This window comes from Tursiops truncatus, chromosome 4 (genome assembly GCF_011762595.2).
Source record: "Tursiops truncatus isolate mTurTru1 chromosome 4, mTurTru1.mat.Y, whole genome shotgun sequence".
Lineage (NCBI taxonomy): Eukaryota > Metazoa > Chordata > Mammalia > Artiodactyla > Delphinidae > Tursiops > Tursiops truncatus.
This window is the reverse complement of record NC_047037.1, coordinates 142661165-142682354: the sequence shown is the minus strand read 5'-3', so window position 1 is coordinate 142682354 and position 21190 is coordinate 142661165. Positions and strand designations below refer to the sequence as shown.

Here is a 21190-nt window from a genome sequence, read left to right as displayed (position 1 = left end):
TGAGAGGCCATGGCTCCGGCCCCCCAGGCACACCCTGCCCGCCCAAACGAAGGCAAGTCCCTGCGGCACCCGCCATGGGAAAGCACTCAGGCAGGTCACGCAGCCAGAGCGGCAGTGTGCTCTGCGGAACCATCCCCAGAAACAGCAGGAGAGCCTGAGGCCGGGAATACGCCACCCACACGCACCACTCTGGATGTCAGCACTACTGTGGGCTGGAGGCAAACAGAATCCGCAGGTGCAGAAAGAAGCCATCCAGAACTGCCCTATCTGACCAAAAACAGACAATTCTGAAATGAGGGCCACCACGCATCCCCTCTTCCGAGGAAGTCTCATGGCCACGAGGACACCAGAGCCGGCGCCACATAGACCTGCGTGAACCTTCCTCTATGTATTCACCACCCCCCCGAAGTTTGCCCTCGGAAGCCCACAGCATCACTGCTCTTCGCTAAGATGCTACAGAGCCCCAAGTCCTCACCACCACGTTGAGTTACTCATCACTGAGGTTTCTCCCATGTGATGTGACCTGCACACCGTAGTAGTTTGTTTTTCTCTTGTTAATCTCTCTTTGTTAGTCTAACTTGCAGGGTCCTAGCCAAGAACCTAGGAGGGTAGAGGGGAGAAGGCTTCCCTCCCTACAGCTTCAACATACAAGGAATGGCAAGGAGATTCCGATAATCTCCCCAGTGAAATAAAAAAAAATCCAAAGCAGTGATGCAAACAACATGACCTCCTGAGAGATGCCTGATGTAAGCCATACCTGTGAGATAACTACAGCTTACAACCGCAACAGCTGTTTACAAACTTAGATGGAAATGCTAGAAGCCCTGCCCCGGAGGCCAGGGTGCTCCCCACAGGGCTACAGACGCTTCTGTTCTCAACGGCTCATCTGTAAACGTGCAGCTCACGTGTGCGGCATGAAGCTTCTCTCCAGGAAGCGGTGGCGGTGTGGCCACCCAGGGCAGGAGAGCCGCTCCTCTCCTCCAGGAGCAGCCCAGACGGGATGCTGGAGCTAGGAACACCACAAAGCCCCAAGTGGGGGAGGTGCAGGAGGAAAAGAGACCTCCCCCACGTGATGAGCACGTGAAGGAAAAGGGGAGCGGGGGCTGCCACGCACCCTTGTTCCCCCCTGGTTCTGACTGAGGCAAGCACGAGGATGGGAGATTCTTTTACTTCGTTTACCTGAAATAAGGAATTACCGCTGATCTGTTTAGGTGTGATAATGGCCTTGTAGGCGTGTTTACGTCTTTTCTTCTAAGAGCTCTTAAAAATACTAACTAAAGAATTCCTGAGGGAAATGCTGTTTGTTTCAAAATAACCCAGTACTGTGTGTGCTGAAACAGAGGATGGGCACATGGACTGTCTTATACCATCTTCTGCTTAGTACATCCTTAAAATTTTCCACTAATAAAACAAATCTCTTCGAAGTGCACAGGCGCACCTACAGTCTGCTCTGACCCGTGCCCGCGAGCACGTGGAAGCGGGCCTGGCGCCCACCCCTGAGGTCCGTCCTGCCTGCTCTCACCTCTCCTGACGGAGGCGCTGCTCCTCGCGTCCACGTCCAGCTTCTGCACCAAGGCGCTGGGGTCTATCGTGGTCCCGGCAAACACACTGGCATTCATGAAGGCCCACTCCTGAAATGGAAACAGAGGAGACCTAAGACCTGCTTCAGAGTGGCTTCAGAGACCCCTCGGCGAGGGCCGGACCCCGGCTTTTCCAGAGCGGGAGCTGGAGAGGAGCCCGAGGCCACCCCAGCTCAGACCCCAGAGCTCTCAAGCCACATCCTTTCTGCAGCCTCAGTTCACCACCCAGGCCTGGATCCTGGTTGCGGGACCCTTTGAGACCAGATGCAGGATCAGTAATGATTATGAATTACACCCTCAACACTCAGGAGCCCTTGTGAGAGGAACCAGGTTTCCCCCCAAACCTCCCACCTTCCTACTGTCCCTCCCGTTTCACAGCCACTGTTCCATCTCAGCAGTCTCACTGTCTCCCAGCCCCATTCATCCCACATCAAGATTTCAAAATCCTCCAGGTCACCCTGCCCATCACACTGTGCTAACCCAGACCCCGTCTCCCAGGCCTGGCCGGCTCTTTCGGGTCCAAGCTCCAGGACAGGGGCCTTGGAAGGGGCGTCAATAACACGGGGGCTTAGGCACCACCTCTGAGCAGACGCCGGCCGGGCAGCAGGCCGCCCTGGCCCGGGGGCAGCTTCCAGGAAGCGGCGCCATGGCAGGCTGGAGGTGGTGTGAGCTGAAGGCTGCACTGGCTCAGGAGTGGCCAGACAGAACGGCAAAGCCACTAGTCCCTGTGAAGGCGGGTCAAAACGTCAGCTCCCTGAACTACGAGAGCAGCCTCCCAGCCACACATACGTATCCAGCGGTAAAGGGCAGATCTCTGTGGCCACGGGGGCTTAACCACAGTTGGACCAGTAAGAGGCTCGTGCTGACCCAGGCTGCCAGGCTGAAAGATAAAGACAAGAAACAGGAGCAGGGAGATGGGAGGCCGCGCACTGGCAGAGAGCGGACCCTGAGTCACACGGCAGCCCGGAGCCAGGCCAGTGAGCAAGTAACTACCAGGTACACAGCACCAAGCCCCCGCAGCGCCACCACGCGCTAAGACATCCGGTTTTCAACACCACAGAGCGGGGCCTGTGCAAAGAAACTGGGGAGCAAGACCTAGGCAACAGAAGCTGCTTCTGAGGGGCCCACGTGTTGGACTTGGCAACAGCCTCAGAGCGGCCACTGCAAATATGCTGAGGACTAAGAGACCCTGTGTAAAGAACTACAGGAAAGTATGCTGACAACATCTCACCAAACAGAGAACATCAGTAAAGAGACACAAATCATTCAAAATAGAAGTCTTAAATATGCTACCAGGATATACTGCACAACACGGAATACAGCCAATGTTTTACAGTAACTATAAATGGAATATAACCTTTAAAATTGCGAATCACTATGTTGTACACCTGTAACTTATATAACATTGTACATCAACTATACCTCAATTTTTTAAAAACAGAAAAAAATAAATAAAATTGCAGCAATCAATTCAGTGTGGCATTGGCATAAGGATATACAAACAGATCAACAGAACATATTAGAGGCCATAAATAGACCCCCACATATATGGTCAATTGATTTTTGACAAAAGTTCCAAGATAATTTAATGGAGAACTCCAATAAATTATGTGGAAACAAAATGATATTTATATAGGGAAAAAATGATTCTCAACTCCTACTGCATACTGTAACAAATATATATATGTTTTTTATAATATATTTTTTAATAATATACATATGAGTAAATAAAATTCTGGAGTAAAAAAGTACATTAATCAAAACGAAGAATTTCACTACAGAGATTCAAAAGTAAATCTAAGCTGGCAGAGGAAAACAATCAGTGAATATGAAGAAAGGTCAATAGAAATTGTACCATATGAAGAAAAGACGGAAAAAGAACAGAGCTTCACAGAAAAAAATGAATAGAAATAACCTTACACAACAGCCTTGCAGAAGAACAAATAGAGCCTCAGAGCACCATTCAGTGTGTCAACCTATGTACATGTAACGGAAGCACCAGAAGAAGCGAGACAGAACAGGGCAGAAAAAGTATTCGAAGAAATTATGTCTGAACACTTGCCAAAGCTGATGGAAAACCCTAACCTATACATCCAAACTCAATGAACTTCAAGTAGGATAAACAAACTCCAAACAGAACAAGCACAGAGATCTACACCAAGACACATCATAGTCAAAACGTTTAAAGGCAAAGAGAAAATCTTGAAAGCAGCAAAAAATGACTCATCACATACAAGGGAACCCCAATAAGATTAACAGCTGACTTCTCATGAGAAGCAATGGAGGCCAGAAGGCAGTGGGATAACATAAAAGTGGTGGAAGACTGCAGTCAACCAAGAATTTTATATCCAGCAAAACTATCCTTCAAAGATGAAGGTAAAATAAAGACAGTCCCAGATAAACTAAAGCTGAGAGAGTCTCTTGCTAGTAGACCTGCCTTATAAGAAATACTAATAAAGTTTTTTAGTTTGAAAGCAAATGATACCAGCTTGCATACATAACAATAACAGCACAACAAGGGGATAAGAGGGAATGGAGTTAAACAGTAGTGAAGATTCCATCTTTCACTTGAATTAAGATGTAAATACTGATGTACATCGTGAGCCCTATGTCAACCAGCAAAGGACATCCACTGACAAAAAGTCTCTCCATGACCAAACTCTGCTCAGACTCCCCTGAGCTTTTCAACTAAACCTCGACTTTTCGCAACACCAAAAGCACAAGCAACAAGGGAAAACAAGATAAACTGGACCTCATCAAAATTAAAAACTTTGTGCTTCCAAGGACAATATCAAGAAAGTAAAAAGGCAACCCATAGAAGTGAAAAAAAACATTTGCAAACCATATATATCTGATAAGGGTTTACTATCTAGAATATATAAAGAACTCTGACAATTCAACAAAAAAACAATCAACATAATTTTTAAATGGGCAAAGGACTTGAATAGACATTTCTCCAAAGATATACAGTCAACAAGCCCATGAAAAAAATCCTCAACATTATTCATTAGCCCTTTGGGAAATGCAAATCAAAACAATGAAATATCACCTCACATCCAGCAGGATGGCTATAATCAAAAAGACAGACGATAACAAGTGTTGGTGAGGATGTGGAGAAATTGGAACCCTCATTTATTGCTGGTGGGACTCTTAAGATGGTGCAGCCATTGTGGAAAGTAATCTGGCAATTCCTCAAAAAGTTCAACATAGAGTTCCATACATCCTAGCAATTCCACTCCATGCACCCACAGAAAAATCTGTACACAGCAGTATTATCATGACAGCCAAAAATTTGAAACAACCGAACTATCCAACTTACGAATGGATAAATAAAATGTGACATAGTCTGGTATACCCATACAATGGAATATTTCTCAGCCATGAAAAGAATAAAGACAACAAAGAAATGGATGCTACAAAAATAGTACTATAAGGATGAACTGCAAAAGCATGCCCACTGAAAGAACCCTGACACAAAAGGCCACGAATCGTATAATTCCACTTGTATGAAACATCCAGAAGAGGCATATATATACAGAAAGCAGATTCACAGTTGCCAGAATGACTGATAATAAGTATGGGGTTTCCTTTTAGGCTGATGAAAATATTCTGAAGTCTGTAGTGATGGTTGTGCAAATCTGTGAATATACTAAAAAAAAAAAAACCCATTAAATTGCACACTTTAAATGGGTGAGTTTTATGACATGAATTCTACCCCAATAAAGTTTTTATGAAAACCAGGGCACTGATGCCAGATCCTGGGTTCAAACATCAGCTCCTCCACGAGCAGCTGAATGTCCTTGGTAATTTATTGAAACTCTCAGCTTTTTCCTCATTTCAGCAAAATGAGGCTTGGGGCTGTTATGAAGAAGTAAAGTGCCTGGCACACAGCAAGTGCTTAACAAACACGGCTGCTCTCTTGATCATTACTGATCCAAAGCCACAGTCCCCACAAACCAGCAAGATTTTGTCCACTGTCCGGGTGCTAGCCCCTTGGTTACAAACACCAGTAAATGCTTCCAGGAAGCTCCAGGGTCAGCACCTGGATAAACAAAACATGGTCTAACCAAACAGTGGAACACCGTTCCACCACAAAAAAGAATAGCACTGATATACATCATACAACCCGCAAGAGCGCTGAAAACGCTATGCTAAGTCCAAGAAGCCAAACGCAAAGGCCACGACTCCATCCATAGGAAATGTACCGAACAGAGGCAGAAAGATCAGTGGTTGCTTAGGGCTAGGTAAGATGGGGGGACGGGGGGGACTGCTACAGGGTACAGGGTCTCTTCAGTTTGCTCTTCGTTGTTTCCGTTAATCCTGGGAATTCCCTTTCCTTTCCTCGGAGCACAGCTACGATGCACACGAATTTTTGCCATTTTCGCGCAGCATTTCTACACGTGGGGATGGGAGGTTTCTGGTCCTCCCTCGCAGAACTCCAAACGCGGAGCAAGTCAACGCCTCCCAGGCCGTCGCGCACTTGAGCAGCCGAGCCTCGGGGCCCACGGAGGCCACGACACTTCGCGGACCGGGAAGGCCCGCTGGCCGCGCGGTAAACTCCGCCGAGTCCCAGGGCGGTCCTGGGGTCGCGGGGACCCTTCGGAGGCGACAGAGGGGCGCCCACAAAGCACGCGGGGCTGGAGCCGGCCCGGGACTCCCGAGGCCGCAAAGTGTGGAGCCCCGACCCCGGCCCGCGGCCCCCTTCCCCCACCCGCAGCCCTTCCCCACTCCCACGGCCCGCGGTGTCCCCAGCTTACCTTCCCCCCGACTCCGCCAGCCGAGGCCTGCAGAGAGGCCGCCTCCCGGGCGGGGGGCGTGGGGCCGGGCGCGGCCTCCCCCGTGGGCCTCACGGCAGCCTTGTGCACCCGGGACCGCAGGCCCCTCACTTTCCCCATGTCCGCGGCGGAGATCCACAACCGGCCGGAAGCCGAAGAGCACACGCGGCACAAGCTGCCGGAAGCCGGTCCTTAGCTCTGGCGGCCCGGTGGAAACAAAAACCGCTGTGGCTGGAGTCCGCTACCCTGCCCGCGCCGGCCGCGAAGCGCCAGAGAGGAGTATGGCGGGGCCGCAGAGGGGCGGGGCTGCGGTGTGGGGGCGGGGTCGCGCTCCTCGTCCCGCCTTTGGCTCCGCCCCGCCTCCCGGGGCAGGTGTGGCTAATTGCTGGAATCACGCAGCCTCCCTGTGATCTGGAGAATGATGGTTACAGCGCTGGAGGGGATCAAGGTTGTTGCAACACACGAGTGTGCTTGCTTGTGCCTGTCAAAAACGCCCTGCGGGGAGGAAGAGAATCGGAGGACTGGGGAACCCCTAAAGGAAACCCCATACTTATTAAAACACCTCAGAGGCATCAGGCCAGGATTTATAGGGGCGACTTCACAGAACGGATCTGGGCTGGGTCCAGAGAGAAATGTCCCTGGAAGAAACCCCAGAAGCCAGCTCTCAGACTCGGCACCCCGACTCTGTCAGTGGCCCTGCTATCACCACTGCCTGCCCAGGGCCAGGTTGGGTGTCTGACCGGCGCCTGCCAGACCAGCTTCCTTTGGCTAGAACCTGTTTCCTGGCTGTGACCCAGACTAGTGGAACTTCTGGGGAGACTTTCTGGAGCATGGAGAAGGCCAAGCCCACCACCCACTCGTGTCCCCACTCATCTGGTGGCACCTACAACTTCCTTAAGGGGTGTCACGAGTCATTCTCTGGTTCCACCAGACCTAAGGAGAACACAGAGGTAATGACTGCCGGGTACACGTGCTGCCAGGGTGCATGCAGCCAGAGGCCTGCTGGGCGGCCTCCATTTCAGAGTCTGCGTTTTGCATTCTCTGTACAGCCCATGCTTTCTCAATAGAAGAAAAAGAACGTCCAACTGCTGCAAAATGGATCTGTTATGAGTTTTTTAAATCCTGGGGCCCGTTCCCTCTCTTTCCCTTCATCCCTCTGCGTGACCAGGCCACACCCTGCTACCCTGACACTTTCATCTGCAGCCCCGACCTCTCTCTGGGTCTCCACCTGAAATTGAGAGAATCTTAAAGTGGAATTCTTGGTTCCCATCCCAACCTGCCCCCACTACCCGGGCAGCATATTCCCCTTCAGAAGAAATGGCTCGGGCACTCACACAGCCCCCCAAGCCCCAAACCGAGGCGTCACCTTGGCTAGCGTCCCCTCTCCCTGTCACATCCAACCCAAGAGCCCCTTTATCACTCCCTCCAAATTCCAGCCCCACCTGGGCTCCTGCCCTGGCCTCCTCACTGGAGGCCCTTACCTCCCCTTACCTCCCCAGAGGGGCCACGGCCATGATCGCCCTGGAAAGGCTACCCCTGGCTTTGGCCTCCAGGGGAGGACCCCTCCCTCAGCCGCTCTGTCCTTCCCAGCGCTCAGTCGTGTCTCCTCTGTCCCATGTGCCGTCCGCCTCCCTGCGGGACCTCGCGGCCTTGGTGGTCTCTGGACAGGCCACGCCCCCCGTGCTGGAGGCGCGAGTTAATTCTTCTGTCGCGGGAGGGCGCCCGCGGCCCGCGTGGGTTTCTCTGGAGGAGCTGGGCGCCGCGGGCGCAGGCGCGGGCGTGCTGGGGATGCCAGCGCGGGCCCTTCCCCGGACCCCGAGCGCCTTCAGCCTCCGCAGGTCGCGGACCTCCTCGCGGGTCCGGTGGTCCCAGGAAGTCGTGGAAGGATGGCTTCCGGGAGAGCCTCGGGGCAAACACCCGGCCGCCCATCCCAGTCCACCCGGCCCTTCGGGGCCCTCCGCAAGGACTTCCGGATGACGCCCCCGCTCTCTGCTCTCGGGTTTCCCAAACCCCACCAGGCTGCGCGTTAGAGCGCACAGCACCTGCGAACAGCGGGGCTGCAGACCCACGGTTCTGACCCGCTGCTCCTCCCAGCGCCCGCGGCTCCTTGCGGCGTGGGCGCCGCCCTGGCCAGTGACCGGGCTGGGACGTGGAGCCCCAGGGCCCACTGCATCCCAGCCCTGACTAACCCTGGGCCAATGCCCCGACCCCACGCATCTCCATGTGCCGACTGTCAGGACTTCCTTCCTGGGGTGGTCCTGGGGCTGCAGCAGCCTCCCGCGTACAGCGCCCAGCCCGGTGAACCTGGCCCCGGATAAGCCTTCCTTAGCCCTCCTCAGCCTCAGGAAGGCGTCCTATCAGCCCCCTCCCTGGCCACACTCCTCTCCCCTCAGCCCCTGCCGGGCCTGAGTCTAGGTCTCGGGCGCCCCTGGGGGCCTCTCCCCGGAGAGGAGGCCCGGTTCACGCGCCCCCAGCGAGCTGGCCAGGCTTGGAGGTGACTTGGGCAAGGTAGGAGCCTCAGTTTCCCCATCTCTACACTGGGTTGCCGCAGGGGTTCTTTGAGGACTGTCAGGTAAAGCACCAGGAAGCCCCTGTGGGCAGCCGGTGCTCAGATTCCAGTGGCAGCAAGTCGGTAGGGAAGCAAACCCGGCAGTCTGGCGGCTCAGGGGCGGGCCGTCGGGGTGTCAGCGTCAGCACCAGGCAGGGTGCCCCGCGGCAGGCGGAGGTTCGGCGCGCGGGCCTTGGGGCGTGTGAGCCGGGCGGGGGCAAAGAAAAGTCCTCGATATGAGGACCTTCCTGCCCCGCCCTGCTGCCCCGGGGCGATGGGGGCGGAGGCGGCTCCCCACCCTCTCCGCTTCTGCAGGCGCGCCCCGAGGACCCCTAAGGAAGCGGCTCCGGGAAGGAGGCGCCAGACTCCAGGGCGTGCGGCTGGGGCCTGCCCCAGCCTCGCGGTCGAGTGGGCTCCGTCCACCGGCTACGGATTGGGAGAATGAGGCCGGCGTTGGGGTTAAAAATGATCGGTTTGGGTCTCTGCGGGGCCGTTTGTCGTCTGAGCATCCCCCAAACAGGAGGAATTTCTGGGAATCGGGCACGCGTGCCTCCCGCTTGGCTCTGGGACAGCGCGGCCCGGTCCCAACCTGTGCGCCTCTGCGCGCGGCGACCACGGGGTTAGCGGGTACCGCCCGTCTGCGCCCAGCAATGCGACAGGAAGGTCTGGCAAACTATTTGGGGTTGTGCAGTTGCCGCACTGGGAAACTCTTGGGGTAAAATAATGCGTCCTCAGTGTGGTCGCGGGGGAGAGGGGGGGTGATCGGGAGGAAGTGGTGAGGGAGGGGCGAGAGGATGAGGCCGGGCAGGAGGTTACCCGGGTCGCGATTTCCACTTGACTCCGCGGGCTAAGAGACGCGGTGGCCCTGGCCCGTGGCACTCCGGGGAGCCCCGCAGCCTGGCGCCCTCCTTCCAGCTCTGTTCCTTTTCCTCCTTTTAGCCCTCCCCCATCTAGAGAGAGAGCCAGAGGATGGGGGTGGGTCCGTAGGTTTTTGGTTTGTGGTCTCATTAACTTGATTTACAGTAACACCCTTTTCTGATTACAAAATTAATACGTGGCTATCATAGACAATTTGGAAAATATAGAAATCTAGTTCTGAAGTTAAAATCCCTTTAATCCCGTTGCCCAGAGATGTCCCCACAGTGCACAGTGTCCACACCCCTCGAGCCTCTCTCTTTTCCCTCCCTGGGTGGTGCAGCCTTTGTAACTAGGAAGTTTGATCGTTGCTAAAATGCGGAAAGGATTAGGTCTCCCTGACACCCACGCAGCACACAGTCCAGGGTCAGCCAGCTTGCAGCTCAGCTCTGACAGCTCGGCCCCACCTCCTACCCATGTGACCTTCAGTGGGTCGCTCCCTGCTGGACGGTGCCACGCCCAGATTAGGGCAGTGTTCCTCCCCAGCTCCACCTCGGCTTCACCCCAAGCTTAGCCAGCCTCTGGGTGCCCTGCTCTCCGCTCCTGACCGCCTGCCCTGCCCCCGCTTCGGCAGCCTTGCTGGGCTGGCCTGGCACTTGGCCCTGACCCCTGCCCCACCTCCGTGTTCCCAGGTTCTGCTGAGAGCTTCCTGTACTTCCTCTCAGCATCCTGAGAGGCAGACCCCCACCCTCACTCTACAGGTAGAAGGAGGTGCCTTCCAGGAACCGGCCTAAGGCCTTGCAGCCCCCTGCCCGGCTTGCGCTCGGCCTGTACCCCAGCTCGCCCGAGCTCAGCCACTCCCACCTGCCCTCCTCCTTTGTGTACCAGCAGCAAGGCTGACCCATGGGGCCCGCGCCGGAGAGGAGCTGCTAGTTCTTGGAGAAAAACAACACGACCTAAGGGGAGAAGGAAGACAGAAGACCGTCCCCCCAACCACAGGGGCTTCCCCGGTGAAGGAGGGCGAGACCTTTCTGGAGAGGTCCCTCCGGGCCGAGAGGCTGCCTCTGGGCTGGGACCCAGAACCAGACAGGAGGGAGGAAGAAGGGGGAGGAGAGCAGGTGTGCAGAGGGGGGCCCCTGGCCCCAGCCGGGATGCCTGCAAGAGTGCCGGGGGCCCAGGTGGGTCAGGCACTGCAACGCCCGCCTTCGGGGGTTCAGTGGGGACTGGGGAGCCAGTGAGGTGCTTCAGCGGAGGAGGAGTCTTGAAATGACAGGAAAGGCCAAGAGAGAAAGTTTTCAAGACAGAAGTGACCTTTGGGGTCTGCTTCAGCGCTGGGTGGTCTTGGGCTCTGTTCCAGCCTCTGGCGTCCTCCTCTCCTTCCTCCCCGGTGCCTAGTGCCTTCCCGTGCAGGCCAGTGTGGCATGGGACACAGGGTCCCATCTGGGCTTGTCCCCCCACTGATGACCTGCCACCGGAGTGTGTTAAACAGACACCGGGGCCACCCCGAGCTCCGATCCAGCGGGCTGGACGTGGACCAGTGGATCCGCGCTCCCTCCTCCCGCCCCCATCGCCACCGTCCTCACTCCCGGAGAGCCCCAACCCACAGGCTGGCCCTCCATCTGTGTTTAAATGCAATTGCTTATCGAAGGCAGGATGCGCTGCGGCTGTCACAGCACAGGTCATACAGCAGCCAAGCTGAAGACAGGTGCTATCTGCTCTTCTCAGGAAAGCTTGCCTCTCCCCATCCCCAGCAGAGCCATCGCACTTCCTCTGTGCCAGGCGCTGTTCTGTGTCCGTGTGGCTCATAACCCCACACCTGGTGACAGAGCGCCGTGGTCGTCATTCTCATCGGTGGACGAGGGGACTGGCTGCAAGTCTGAGGCCACACACCCAGGCCTTTGCCCTTCACCTCTACACGACTGGTGTGCCACCTTGCGTGTAAAACGCCACCCTGGGGCCAGAGGAAGGGGCAGCTCCTTACCAGCTAGGGACACAGCAGGGATGAGGGGTCCGGGGGCCAACAGCGTTTAGGTGGGACCCTTCAGGGTGGGAAATGTGTGGGTGGGCAAGGAGGGCTTCAGGGCCAAGCGTGCGGGTAGGACAACACAGGCGAACTCAGAGATGAGGCAGGTAATTAGGTTTCGCTAAAGCTTGCGGTCCCCGGTGCGGGAGGATCACAAAAGCACGTGGGCTTTTGTGGACCTTCCCAGGGATCCTGTCAGGGGGGCGGGTGAGAAGGAGTTTCTCAGACATTCCTCTGAAATCTCACCCTGCCTAAAACCCACCATCTCCTGGGGTGGGCGGGGCCCGTGCTCCCACCTCCCACCCCCCAGGAAGGGCTCAGATGCCATGCTTTCCTCTGCATCCTTCTTACTTCATCCTCTCAACTTGCGGAAGCCAGGCTCGAATTGGCACCGCATTGCTGGGAGGGAATGGGGAGAGAATCCAATTTCTATTACATGGAAAGAGACCAATGCAGAAAAGATAGATTGTTCCCCCAGGTTGAACAGTTAGAAGGTAGAAGCAGAAAACTTAAAGGGAAGAATTTCTCTGTAAATCCAGATATAGACCCTCCCCTAAAAAAAAAAAGTCTGTCATTTTATCAAAAGCTCCATGAGCGCTGGGACCACATCGCATTTTTCTTTGTATGATTTCCATCTTTGCACACATTGGGCACCTGCTGTATGCCAGGCCCATTGCAGGATCCTTTCACGTGTCCTCATTTATCCTCCCAACTGGGCAGGGAGCAGATTGTGGGAAACTAAGGCCCAGAGGAAAAACAAGGCCAAGGGTCCTGAGTTGCCACCACTACTAGTGGGCCCAGCTGTTGGACCCCAAGTGCAAGTGCTGTCTCTAGCCTCAGACTCCACTCCCCCCAGCCAGGCCCCTGGGGCATGAGGAGCTTAGACAGAGCCTCTGGGAACTGGGCCACTCAATCCGGGGTTGGAAGGTGCCAACTTGCTTTGACAAAGGCAGCCCAGACTTCCTGTGATGTGCGTCCTCAAGTGGCATTGGTGCAAAACACAAACTGAACAGGAAGTGGCAATATGACAAGCACCAGGAAGGAGAGGAATGACCCTGGGGACTGGGTTAGGATTAGATGTCCACCCCCACCCCCGTGCCCCCAACCCCCCCACCCCACCCCACCACGGGTGCCCCGCAGATCAGCCTGGCCTTTGTGGTGAAGGGAGGGGTCTGGGAAGGCGTTAGATCTTCCTGTTCCAGTAGAGGGAGGTGTTAGCTCCTCACAGCCCCGCCCCGGCCGTCACCTCTCCCTAGAGCTGTTATCACAGTTTTATTTTTAACCTGGGCTCAGTGCTTTCCTTATTCTCACTGTGTAAACATGTTCTGCTGAGCCAAGTGGACACACTGTAATTACCTTTTCCTCTTGGTACAACTTTCTGGTTTTCCTCCAGAGTTGGTCATCGCGTAACATTTTTGCTGGCTCCGTCTCCTTTAAACTTAGAGCCCAGTCTTCCTCCCTCTGACAGGGGCTCTGCTCATGTGACCGTCCACACTGTCAAGCGTATCAGTCCATCCCTATGCTTTGATGAGAGTCGGGCAACCCCTGCCCAGGCCCCAGCCCCCAACCCGGCCTCCCTGGTGTGCTCAGACACCTTCCTTCCAGGTATGTCAGGGAAATAGGAATGCCACCTCTGCAGCTTCCTCCCACAAACAGAGAAAGCCGCCAGGAGGAGGGCTAAGGAGTAAAGGCCCTCTGCTTGACAGTGAGAAGTGGGGCTGGGTGTGCTGTGGCCAGTGTTCAGGACAGTAGGTAGCTAGAAACAGCCCCCAGCCTCTCAAATCTCTTCTCTCCTTTCCGTGCTCACTTGGCTACCCTCCTGCACGTACGTGGCCTGGATTAGAGCAAGGCCCTCCACTGCCCTGGCTGGGTGGCTTTCTGCCTGTTGGTGTGGGTTTGTGGGGGGCCAGATGAGCAAGAGCTACTTGGGTCCTTGCCACTGGCCAGCACTACTTCCTGCTCTGGTCCCCCAGCCCCCCTGGAGTGTGCTTGCCACCCCCTCTGCAGCTGCCTCTGCCAGCACCTCCCCCTTCCCCCGTCTCCCCACCCCCACCCCGCCTCCCATCCCTGCCTCCCCACCCCACCGCCACCACCCCCCCACCTCCCACCCCCGCCTCCCCACAAAAGAGCAACAGCTGAATCAACATTGCAGGAGGAAGCTACTGGCAGGAAGAAATTAAAAAGAGAATTTCTCTTTTTAAGATGGGGGAAGGGTCTGGAGAAGACAAGGGCTGGGTTGGAGGGGGAATTTGCAGGTCAGGTGGGAGGGCAGTTGGCAGAGGGAGGTGAGATGGTGGAGGCGTGCCAGCCAGGAGCTGGGGGCTGGGAAGGAGCTGCTGGCAGCCTTGCTGCTCCCGTGAACGCCCGCCCATCGCGTGGGGCGAGTTCTCAAGGGACTGCGTTCTGCCTTTTGGGTGCTGGGTGCTGGGTTGGTCTTTCTCCGGCTCTCGTGCCTCATCTGTCCCACAGACACAGCATCGTGGGCCTCGTGTGTGACTGCAGCCTCCCCCCAGTGTCGGCAACAAACCTGCACCCGCCCGGGAACCTCTGTATGGTGAGCTTGCAACCCCTTCGCGTGTTCTCCATCATTAAATATTTCTTAATCTTCACACTGTTGCAAAGGAGCCCCCTTCTTGTGCTCTCGGGGCTGTGTGTTGTGGGGACATGGCTGGGCGGGAAGGGGGCTGGGGGTGCCCAGGTCAATGTCCACGATGGCAAGGGGATGGCATCTCTTCCTCTTTTCTACACTCACCTGGCTGCCTCCTGCCCACCCCAGCCCCCAGGCCTGGCACACTTGGGTATCCCTCCTCATCCTGCTTTATATCACCATGACATGCTTGCCTCCTGAGCCAGGCCATGATGTTCCGGAGGGCATGGCCGTGCACCCTCTGGGCGTCCAGCTCAGTGTCCCGCCCGGGCCCTGGAGTCCTCAATGAACACCTGGTGAAATAAAGTCAATTTTCTGGAAGGTGGAGGTGAAAGTGACTGGAAGTGGAATTTCTCGACTGACTTAGGGGAGAAGATTATTCCCCGAATGCTGCTCCAAAAGCTTACTCATCCCTGGCTTCAGTTTTCTTCGAGATGCAAAGCCCTGTCCCTCTCGGTCACTCCCCACAAAGGCCCGTGATGTCCTCTGTTTCACGTTTTCATTCCCAGAACTCCCTGTCTGCCTTCTTGCCGCCGGCGTTTCAACTGCTTCGTGAATTCCCAAGAACGGATGCGCCAGGGTTGGCCGAGGCCATTTCCCTGGTACTAGATGAGATTTAATGACATTTCATACAAATACTGCCCCATAGAGACACAGACACTTCAGAACGATGGACACAGAACGATACCCACACTGGTGGGTATTGTTCCTGGTGGGTGCCACTGAGCCGAATGGGGTGCACACTGTGCACCTAAATGCAGGACGCCACCCCCATTTCGCCCCACTCTTTAATTCGCCTTGTAGATCTTGTCCCCAGATGGCTGGGAGAAGGATTCTCAGGGCAGTTCTGATGCTAATCTCCCCATAGGCTGGAGTCTCTATCTTGCTGGTCTTCTCAGCACAATGCCTAAGAATCACTCATGTTGTTGGGTCTCTGATGTTTGCATTTAATGCTATAAATTTCCCTCTACACCTTGCTTTAGCTGCATCCTACAAATACGGTATGTTGTGTTTCATTTCATTCCGTCCAAACTCTTTTCTAATTTCCCTTGAGGCTCTGTTTGACCCATGGATCATTTAGAAGTACGTTGTTTCTTAGGAGATTTCTTCTGGCTTTCTGTTGCTTATTTTCTGGTTTAATTCCATTTAATAATTCCATTACGGCTACGGAACGTATCGTGCATGATTTCAGTTCTCTTAAATGTGTCCTGGTTTATGTTACGGCCCAGGACTCAGTCTTCCTTGGTGACCGTGTTGTGGGCACCTCCTGCTGCTGCTGCTGGGTGGAACGTCTTTCGGGTCCAGTTGGTCGGGGCTGCGTTTTAGGTCTCCTGTGCACTTGCCGATCTGTGTCTAATTTTTTAAAAATTGATTTACTGGGAAAGGAGTGTTGGAGGCTCCAGCTGTCGTTGTCTGTTTCTCCTGTTAGTTCTTTCAGATTTTGCTTCATGTGTTTTGATGTTGTTAGATCAAATGCACATTCACAATTGTTGTATCATCTTGCTGAATAGACCCTTCCATCATTAAGTCAAGCCCCACCATACACCTGGTACTTTGCATTGTTGTGAAGTCTACTTTGCTCGATATTAACACAGTCATTCTATTTTTCTCTTTATTAGTGCTTGTATGGTATATCTTTCCCATCCGTCTTCTTTTTACCTACCTGTATTATCATATCTAAAGTGTGTTTCTTATAGGTAGCATACAGTTGGGTCATATTTTTAGAAATTCCACCTGCTAGTATCTGTCTTACCGTTGGTGTATTTAGATCATTTACACAATGTAATTATTGAAATTGTTGGATTTAGGTCTATTGTTCAATTTTTTGTTTTGTTTGCTCCCTTTGGTTTTCACTTTTCTATTTCCATTTTCTGCTTTCTTTTGGATTGTATCAGTGTTTTTAGTATTACATTTTAATTTATCAGTTGATTTTTAAACTATATATATATATTTTTTTTTTTTGCGGTACGCGGGCCTCTCACTGTTGTGGCCTCTCCCGTTGCGGAGCACAGGCTCCAGACGCGCAGGCTCAGCGGCCATGGCTCACGGGCCCAGCTGCTCCGCGGCATGTGGGATCCTCCCGGACCGGGGCACGAACCCGCGTCCCCTGCATCGGCAGGCGGACTCTCAACCACTGTGCCACCAGGGAAGCCCTAAACTATATCTTTTTATATAGGTTTTTCAATGGTTGCTGGAGGAATTGCAATATATATACTAAACACCTCGCTGTCTACTTAAAATGAACATTTTACCATTTCACGTGAAATGAAGTGGAACTTTAAAGCTGTGTGTGGCCCTTCACTGTTCTCCTTTTATGTTGGAGCTGCCACGTAGTTTACATCTACATTCATTGAAAACCCCACCAGACAATGTTGTCATTTTTACCATCAACATATTGCAAAGACCTTAAGAGGGAAAATAGCGTAGTTACCCGCTAGTTTCCTTTTCTGCTGTTTTTTCTTCATTTCTAAGTTTCCCAGTTTTCCTCTGGTATCATTTCCCTCCTGAAATGTTAAGATTTCTTTTAAAGTTGTCTGCTGGGGACTAATTTTCTTACTGTCCCTTCATCTGCGAGTGTCTTTTTTTTTTTTTTTTTTTTTTTTTGACCACACTGCATGGCCTGCGGGATCTTAGTTCCCCAACCAGGGGTTGAACCCTCGCCTCCTGCAGTGGAAGCTCAGCCTTAACCACTGGACTGTAAGGGAAGTCCCGAGAATGTTTTTATTTCCCCTTTGTTGGTGGAAATAATTTTGTGGGAACAGAATTAAAGGCTGGCAGTTCTTTCCTTTGAGCACTTTATACAGGTTGTTCCACTGTCTTCTGACTTCCATGATTCTGATGGGAAATGTGATGTTTTCAAATGGTTCTTCCTCTATATGTGACGTGCCATTTTCCCTGGAGGCTTTCAGGACATGTTTCTTTATCTTTGGTTTCCAGCAGTCTAAGTGTGGTGTGTATAGGCTTGATTCTCTTCAAGTTTATCCTATTTGAGATTCACTGAGATTCTTTAATCTGTAAACTTATATCTTTCATCAAATTTGGGAAGTTTTCAGCCACTATTTTTTCAAATACTTTTTCTGGGTCAACCCGTTATGCCTCTCATCCTGGGGCTCCAACGGCAACAGATGTTAGATCTCTTGATGTTATTCCACGGGTCCCCAGGCTCTGTTCATTTTTTGTCAATCTTTTTTTTCTCTTTGTCTTTAATATTGGATACTTTCTATTGGTCCTCAAGTTCACTCACTCTTTCTTCTGTCTTCACCACTCTCCTATTAAGCCCACTCAGTGAATTTTTTATTTCTGTAATCATATTTTTAATTTTAATACCCATTTGGTTCTTTTCTATAGCTTTTATGTCTCTGCTGAAAATTTTTACCTTTGCATTTGTTTCAAGGGTGTTTTCCTTCCTTAATGGAGCACATTTTAAGTAATTGATTTAGATGCTTTATGTGATAATGTCAACATTTGGACCATCTCAGAGTTGGCGTCTATTCGTTGTTTTTTTCTCTTACAAATGCTTGAGATTTTCTTTGTTGTTGTTGCTGTTTGAGTAACTTTTCAATTGTGTCTTGGACACTTTAGATATTATTTAATGAGACTCTGGATCCTATCAAAATCTTCTCCAATGTTCTCCAACATTTCTCTCTCTCTCTCTCTCTTTTTGTTTTTCTGGCCATCAGCCTGGTTGGGTCAGACCACAAGTTCAGACCTGCCTCCTGTGGGCTGTGGTTCCGATGTGAGTTTAGTTTTCAAAGTCTCTGCTGTGCTACTTGGATCCATCTTGCACTTGCATCCCCCTGGTCCAGTTTTCAACCTTGGCAGTGGTCTACACCACGATTCAATTTTCAAAGCCTTTGACATGGTATCTGGGTCATTTCCACATATGTCCAGCTCAGGGGTGAGTCTGGAACTTCATATAAAGCTTTATAGGGGACTTTCCTGGTGGTGCAGTGGTTAAGAATCCACCTTCCAATGCAGGGGATGCAGGTTCGATCCCTGGTCAGGGAACTAGATACCATATGCATGCCCCAACTAATGTTTTGCATGCCACAACTAGCGAGCCCGAGAGCCGCAACTAAGGAGCGGGCCTGCCACAACTAAGACCTGGCGCAACCAAAGTAAATAAATAAAATTTTTTTAAAAAGGCTCTATAGGGTCTCTTTCTTAACCTCCTTCTTATTAATTTCTCTGATGCTCTCTGGCTTCCCGAGTCTTCCTTTCCGGGTCCTCTGGCCATAAAGCAGGAATTTTGGCCTCTTGCACTGTCACATGCTTCCTGTGCCTAGATCCACCTCTGGGTCAAAGTGACGATTACAATAGCTTCTGCCGCTATAGCTGCTGCTACCACCATCTTGGGAGTGCGGCTTTGGGACAGAAATTTGTCTCTGGGGCAAGACCAGGAAAAAGAAAATGAAATAGGGTATTTCTCTCAACTCTCTCTGTCTTTCAGGGCATTGCTCCTCCCAGCCCACTGACCAGAAAGGAGGGGTTCTCTTGGCTGTGCTCACTGTGCTGTCCTGGGGTGCAGGCTACCTTGAATCTAACGCACGGGATGTAGGGGGACAAGACATTTGCTACCATATCAGCCTTTCCTCGGGTTCTGATGTCTCACCCCAGTCTGTCTAGAAAGTTGCTTTATTTTATTCTGTGTGATATTTCCAGCTCTGGTCAGTGTGAAGGTGGAGTGCAGTGTGCTTACTGTGTCTTAGCTGGGACTGGAAGACGTTGGTGCCTTTTTTTCTTATTCTTAATTTCAATTCATTTTTCACAGCTTCATTAAGATAGAATTTGAATGCCAATATCCGCTCATATTAAGTATACAATTTAATGATAATGATTTTTAGCTGAATTTACAGATTTGTGCAATCACCACCACAATCTATTTTTAGAGCGTTTCTGTTACCCCCAAAAGGTCCTCATGCTCGTTTGCAGTCACTCCCCGTTAGTTCCTTCTTTTTTTTTTTTTTGAATTTTCTTTTTTATACAGCAGGTTCTTATTCGTTACCCATTTTATACATATTAGTGTATATATGTCAATCCCAGTCTCCCAACCCATTAGTTCCTTTTCAAAAAAGAAAATAGATGATCTCAAGACTACAGAAAAGGGTGGAGATCAGCATCCCTACACCCTTGTACCCACCATCCAACTTCATCAAATCTTAATATTTTGCTTTACTTTGCCAAGAATTTTTTCTTCTTTCTTCCTCATGAAACTACCCACCCCACCCCTGATTATTTGGAAGCAAATCTGAAACATCCTGTCGTGTCCTGTGCAAATATCTTAACATGAGACTCTAAAAGGTGACGATTCTGTAACGTAATCGCAAAACCTTTAACACGTCCGAAAGTTTACCAGTCATTTGTTAACGTCCTGTGGTCTGTGCACTGTGCCTGGTTGCTATTCTCTCCCATCTCTTATCTCGGGTTCCCACACCTCCTCTCCTCTCCTGCAACCTGCTCTTCATCTTGGGGGCTTCTCTCCAGCCTGGATTTTGCTCACTGCATCCCTGCCAGACCATTAACCCAGCCCTCTGTCCCCATTGCTCCTATGTACTGGGAGGTGAAGTGTTGACGTGATTCGGGTTCAAGAGTAAAAGTTGTGATTTTTATGTTATTTACTTTATGATTAACTTACTTTCTAATGCTGTTTTCTCCAAGGCCTAGGACAGCAAGCAACTTGTGTCTGAGTGGAGTGTGTCCTTGTGGTGTCACAGCCAGTGACAGTCACCAGGGGGCGTGATTCGGGGACATTCTCAATCTCTTCCTTTTTTGTTGTATTTTCTGGAATAGTTCCATAAAGAGGAAGTTCCCTTGATAGAGAACATATCATTAGAGTTTGCTCTATTTTTAAAACTCATCGAGACTATCTTTTTTTTTTTTTTTTTTTTTTTTTTTTTTTTTTTTTTTGCGGTACGCGGGCCTCTCCCGTTGCGGAGCACAGGCTCCGGACGCGCAGGCTCAGCGGCCATGGCTCACGGGCCCAGCCGCTCCGCGGCATGTGGGATCCTCCCGGACCGGGGCGCGAACCCGTGTCCCCTGCATCGGCAGGCGGACTCCCAACCACTGCGCCACCAGGGAAGCCCGAGACTATATTTGAGGAAGGTGACCCCTTCGCAGGTGCTGTGACCCTGGAACTCTGGATTCTCCGGAACTTCTGAAATCATCCCTGATACCTTATTGTGTGTTCTTAGTTCACAATCTTTCTTGTTTGTTCTGTTTCCCTTGCCTTAAAAGAAGGATTTGTCATATTTTCTTCTTTTTCAGATGTATACTTCCTAGTTCTGTTCTTTAGGAGAGTTTTAATCGTTGTCACATATAAAATTAAATATTTCCTAGCAAAGTGTCCATTGATGAGTATCAGAAGCTGCAGCACCTGCTCATCTCTTCTGCTCCTCTAGGATTTTTGTTTCCAATTGTTAATATTTTTACCTCTGTTTTAAAATCAGCAATTACTTAGGCTTAACAGTCTTTCCTTATTTCTTTGGTCGCCTTTCCCTCAGGGACCCTCGGATTCCTCTTGCATTCCTTCATCCGTCTGTCTTTATTTCGGGAGTGCCTCTTCCAAGTAGATTTTAGGGTCGTTATGTGTCTGAGCCCTGCTTCGTCTGAAGGCTCTGCTTTCTGCTCCTTTGTGGGTGTAACCAGTGTCTCCTCTTCTGCTTCCCTTCCTCCCCACCCTAACCCTCCCCTTCCCTCCTTCTCTCTCTCTCTCTGTCTGTCTCTGTCTCTCTCTGAATCTGTCCTGTTTTCTTTCTGTCACTA

At 51.8% G+C, this 21190-nt stretch overlaps 1 protein-coding gene across 12 annotated transcripts in view; it reads right to left on the bottom strand.

Moving 5' to 3' along the window:
- SLX9 (SLX9 ribosome biogenesis factor) overlaps window positions 1–7049 on the bottom strand; it is a 28116-nt gene extending 21067 nt beyond the window's left edge. For 2 of the 12 annotated variants that reach the window (XR_012331668.1, XR_012331669.1), the window contains exons 1-2: window positions 6338–7000; window positions 1523–1631 (exon numbers count right to left, since the gene is read on the bottom strand). Coding sequence is in view for 8 of the 12 variants with exons in the window: in XM_033856232.2 (XP_033712123.1) it covers window positions 1523–1631; window positions 6338–6475 (247 nt within the window). In the remaining 4 variants the exon portion in view is untranslated. Of the gene's footprint in view, window positions 1–1522; window positions 1632–6337 lie in introns of all 12 variants that reach the window. The other 10 variants (XR_004526470.2, XM_033856230.2, XR_012331667.1 and 7 more) reach the window with 9 other exon arrangements.
- Between the last annotated feature and the right edge of the window lie 14141 nt (window positions 7050–21190).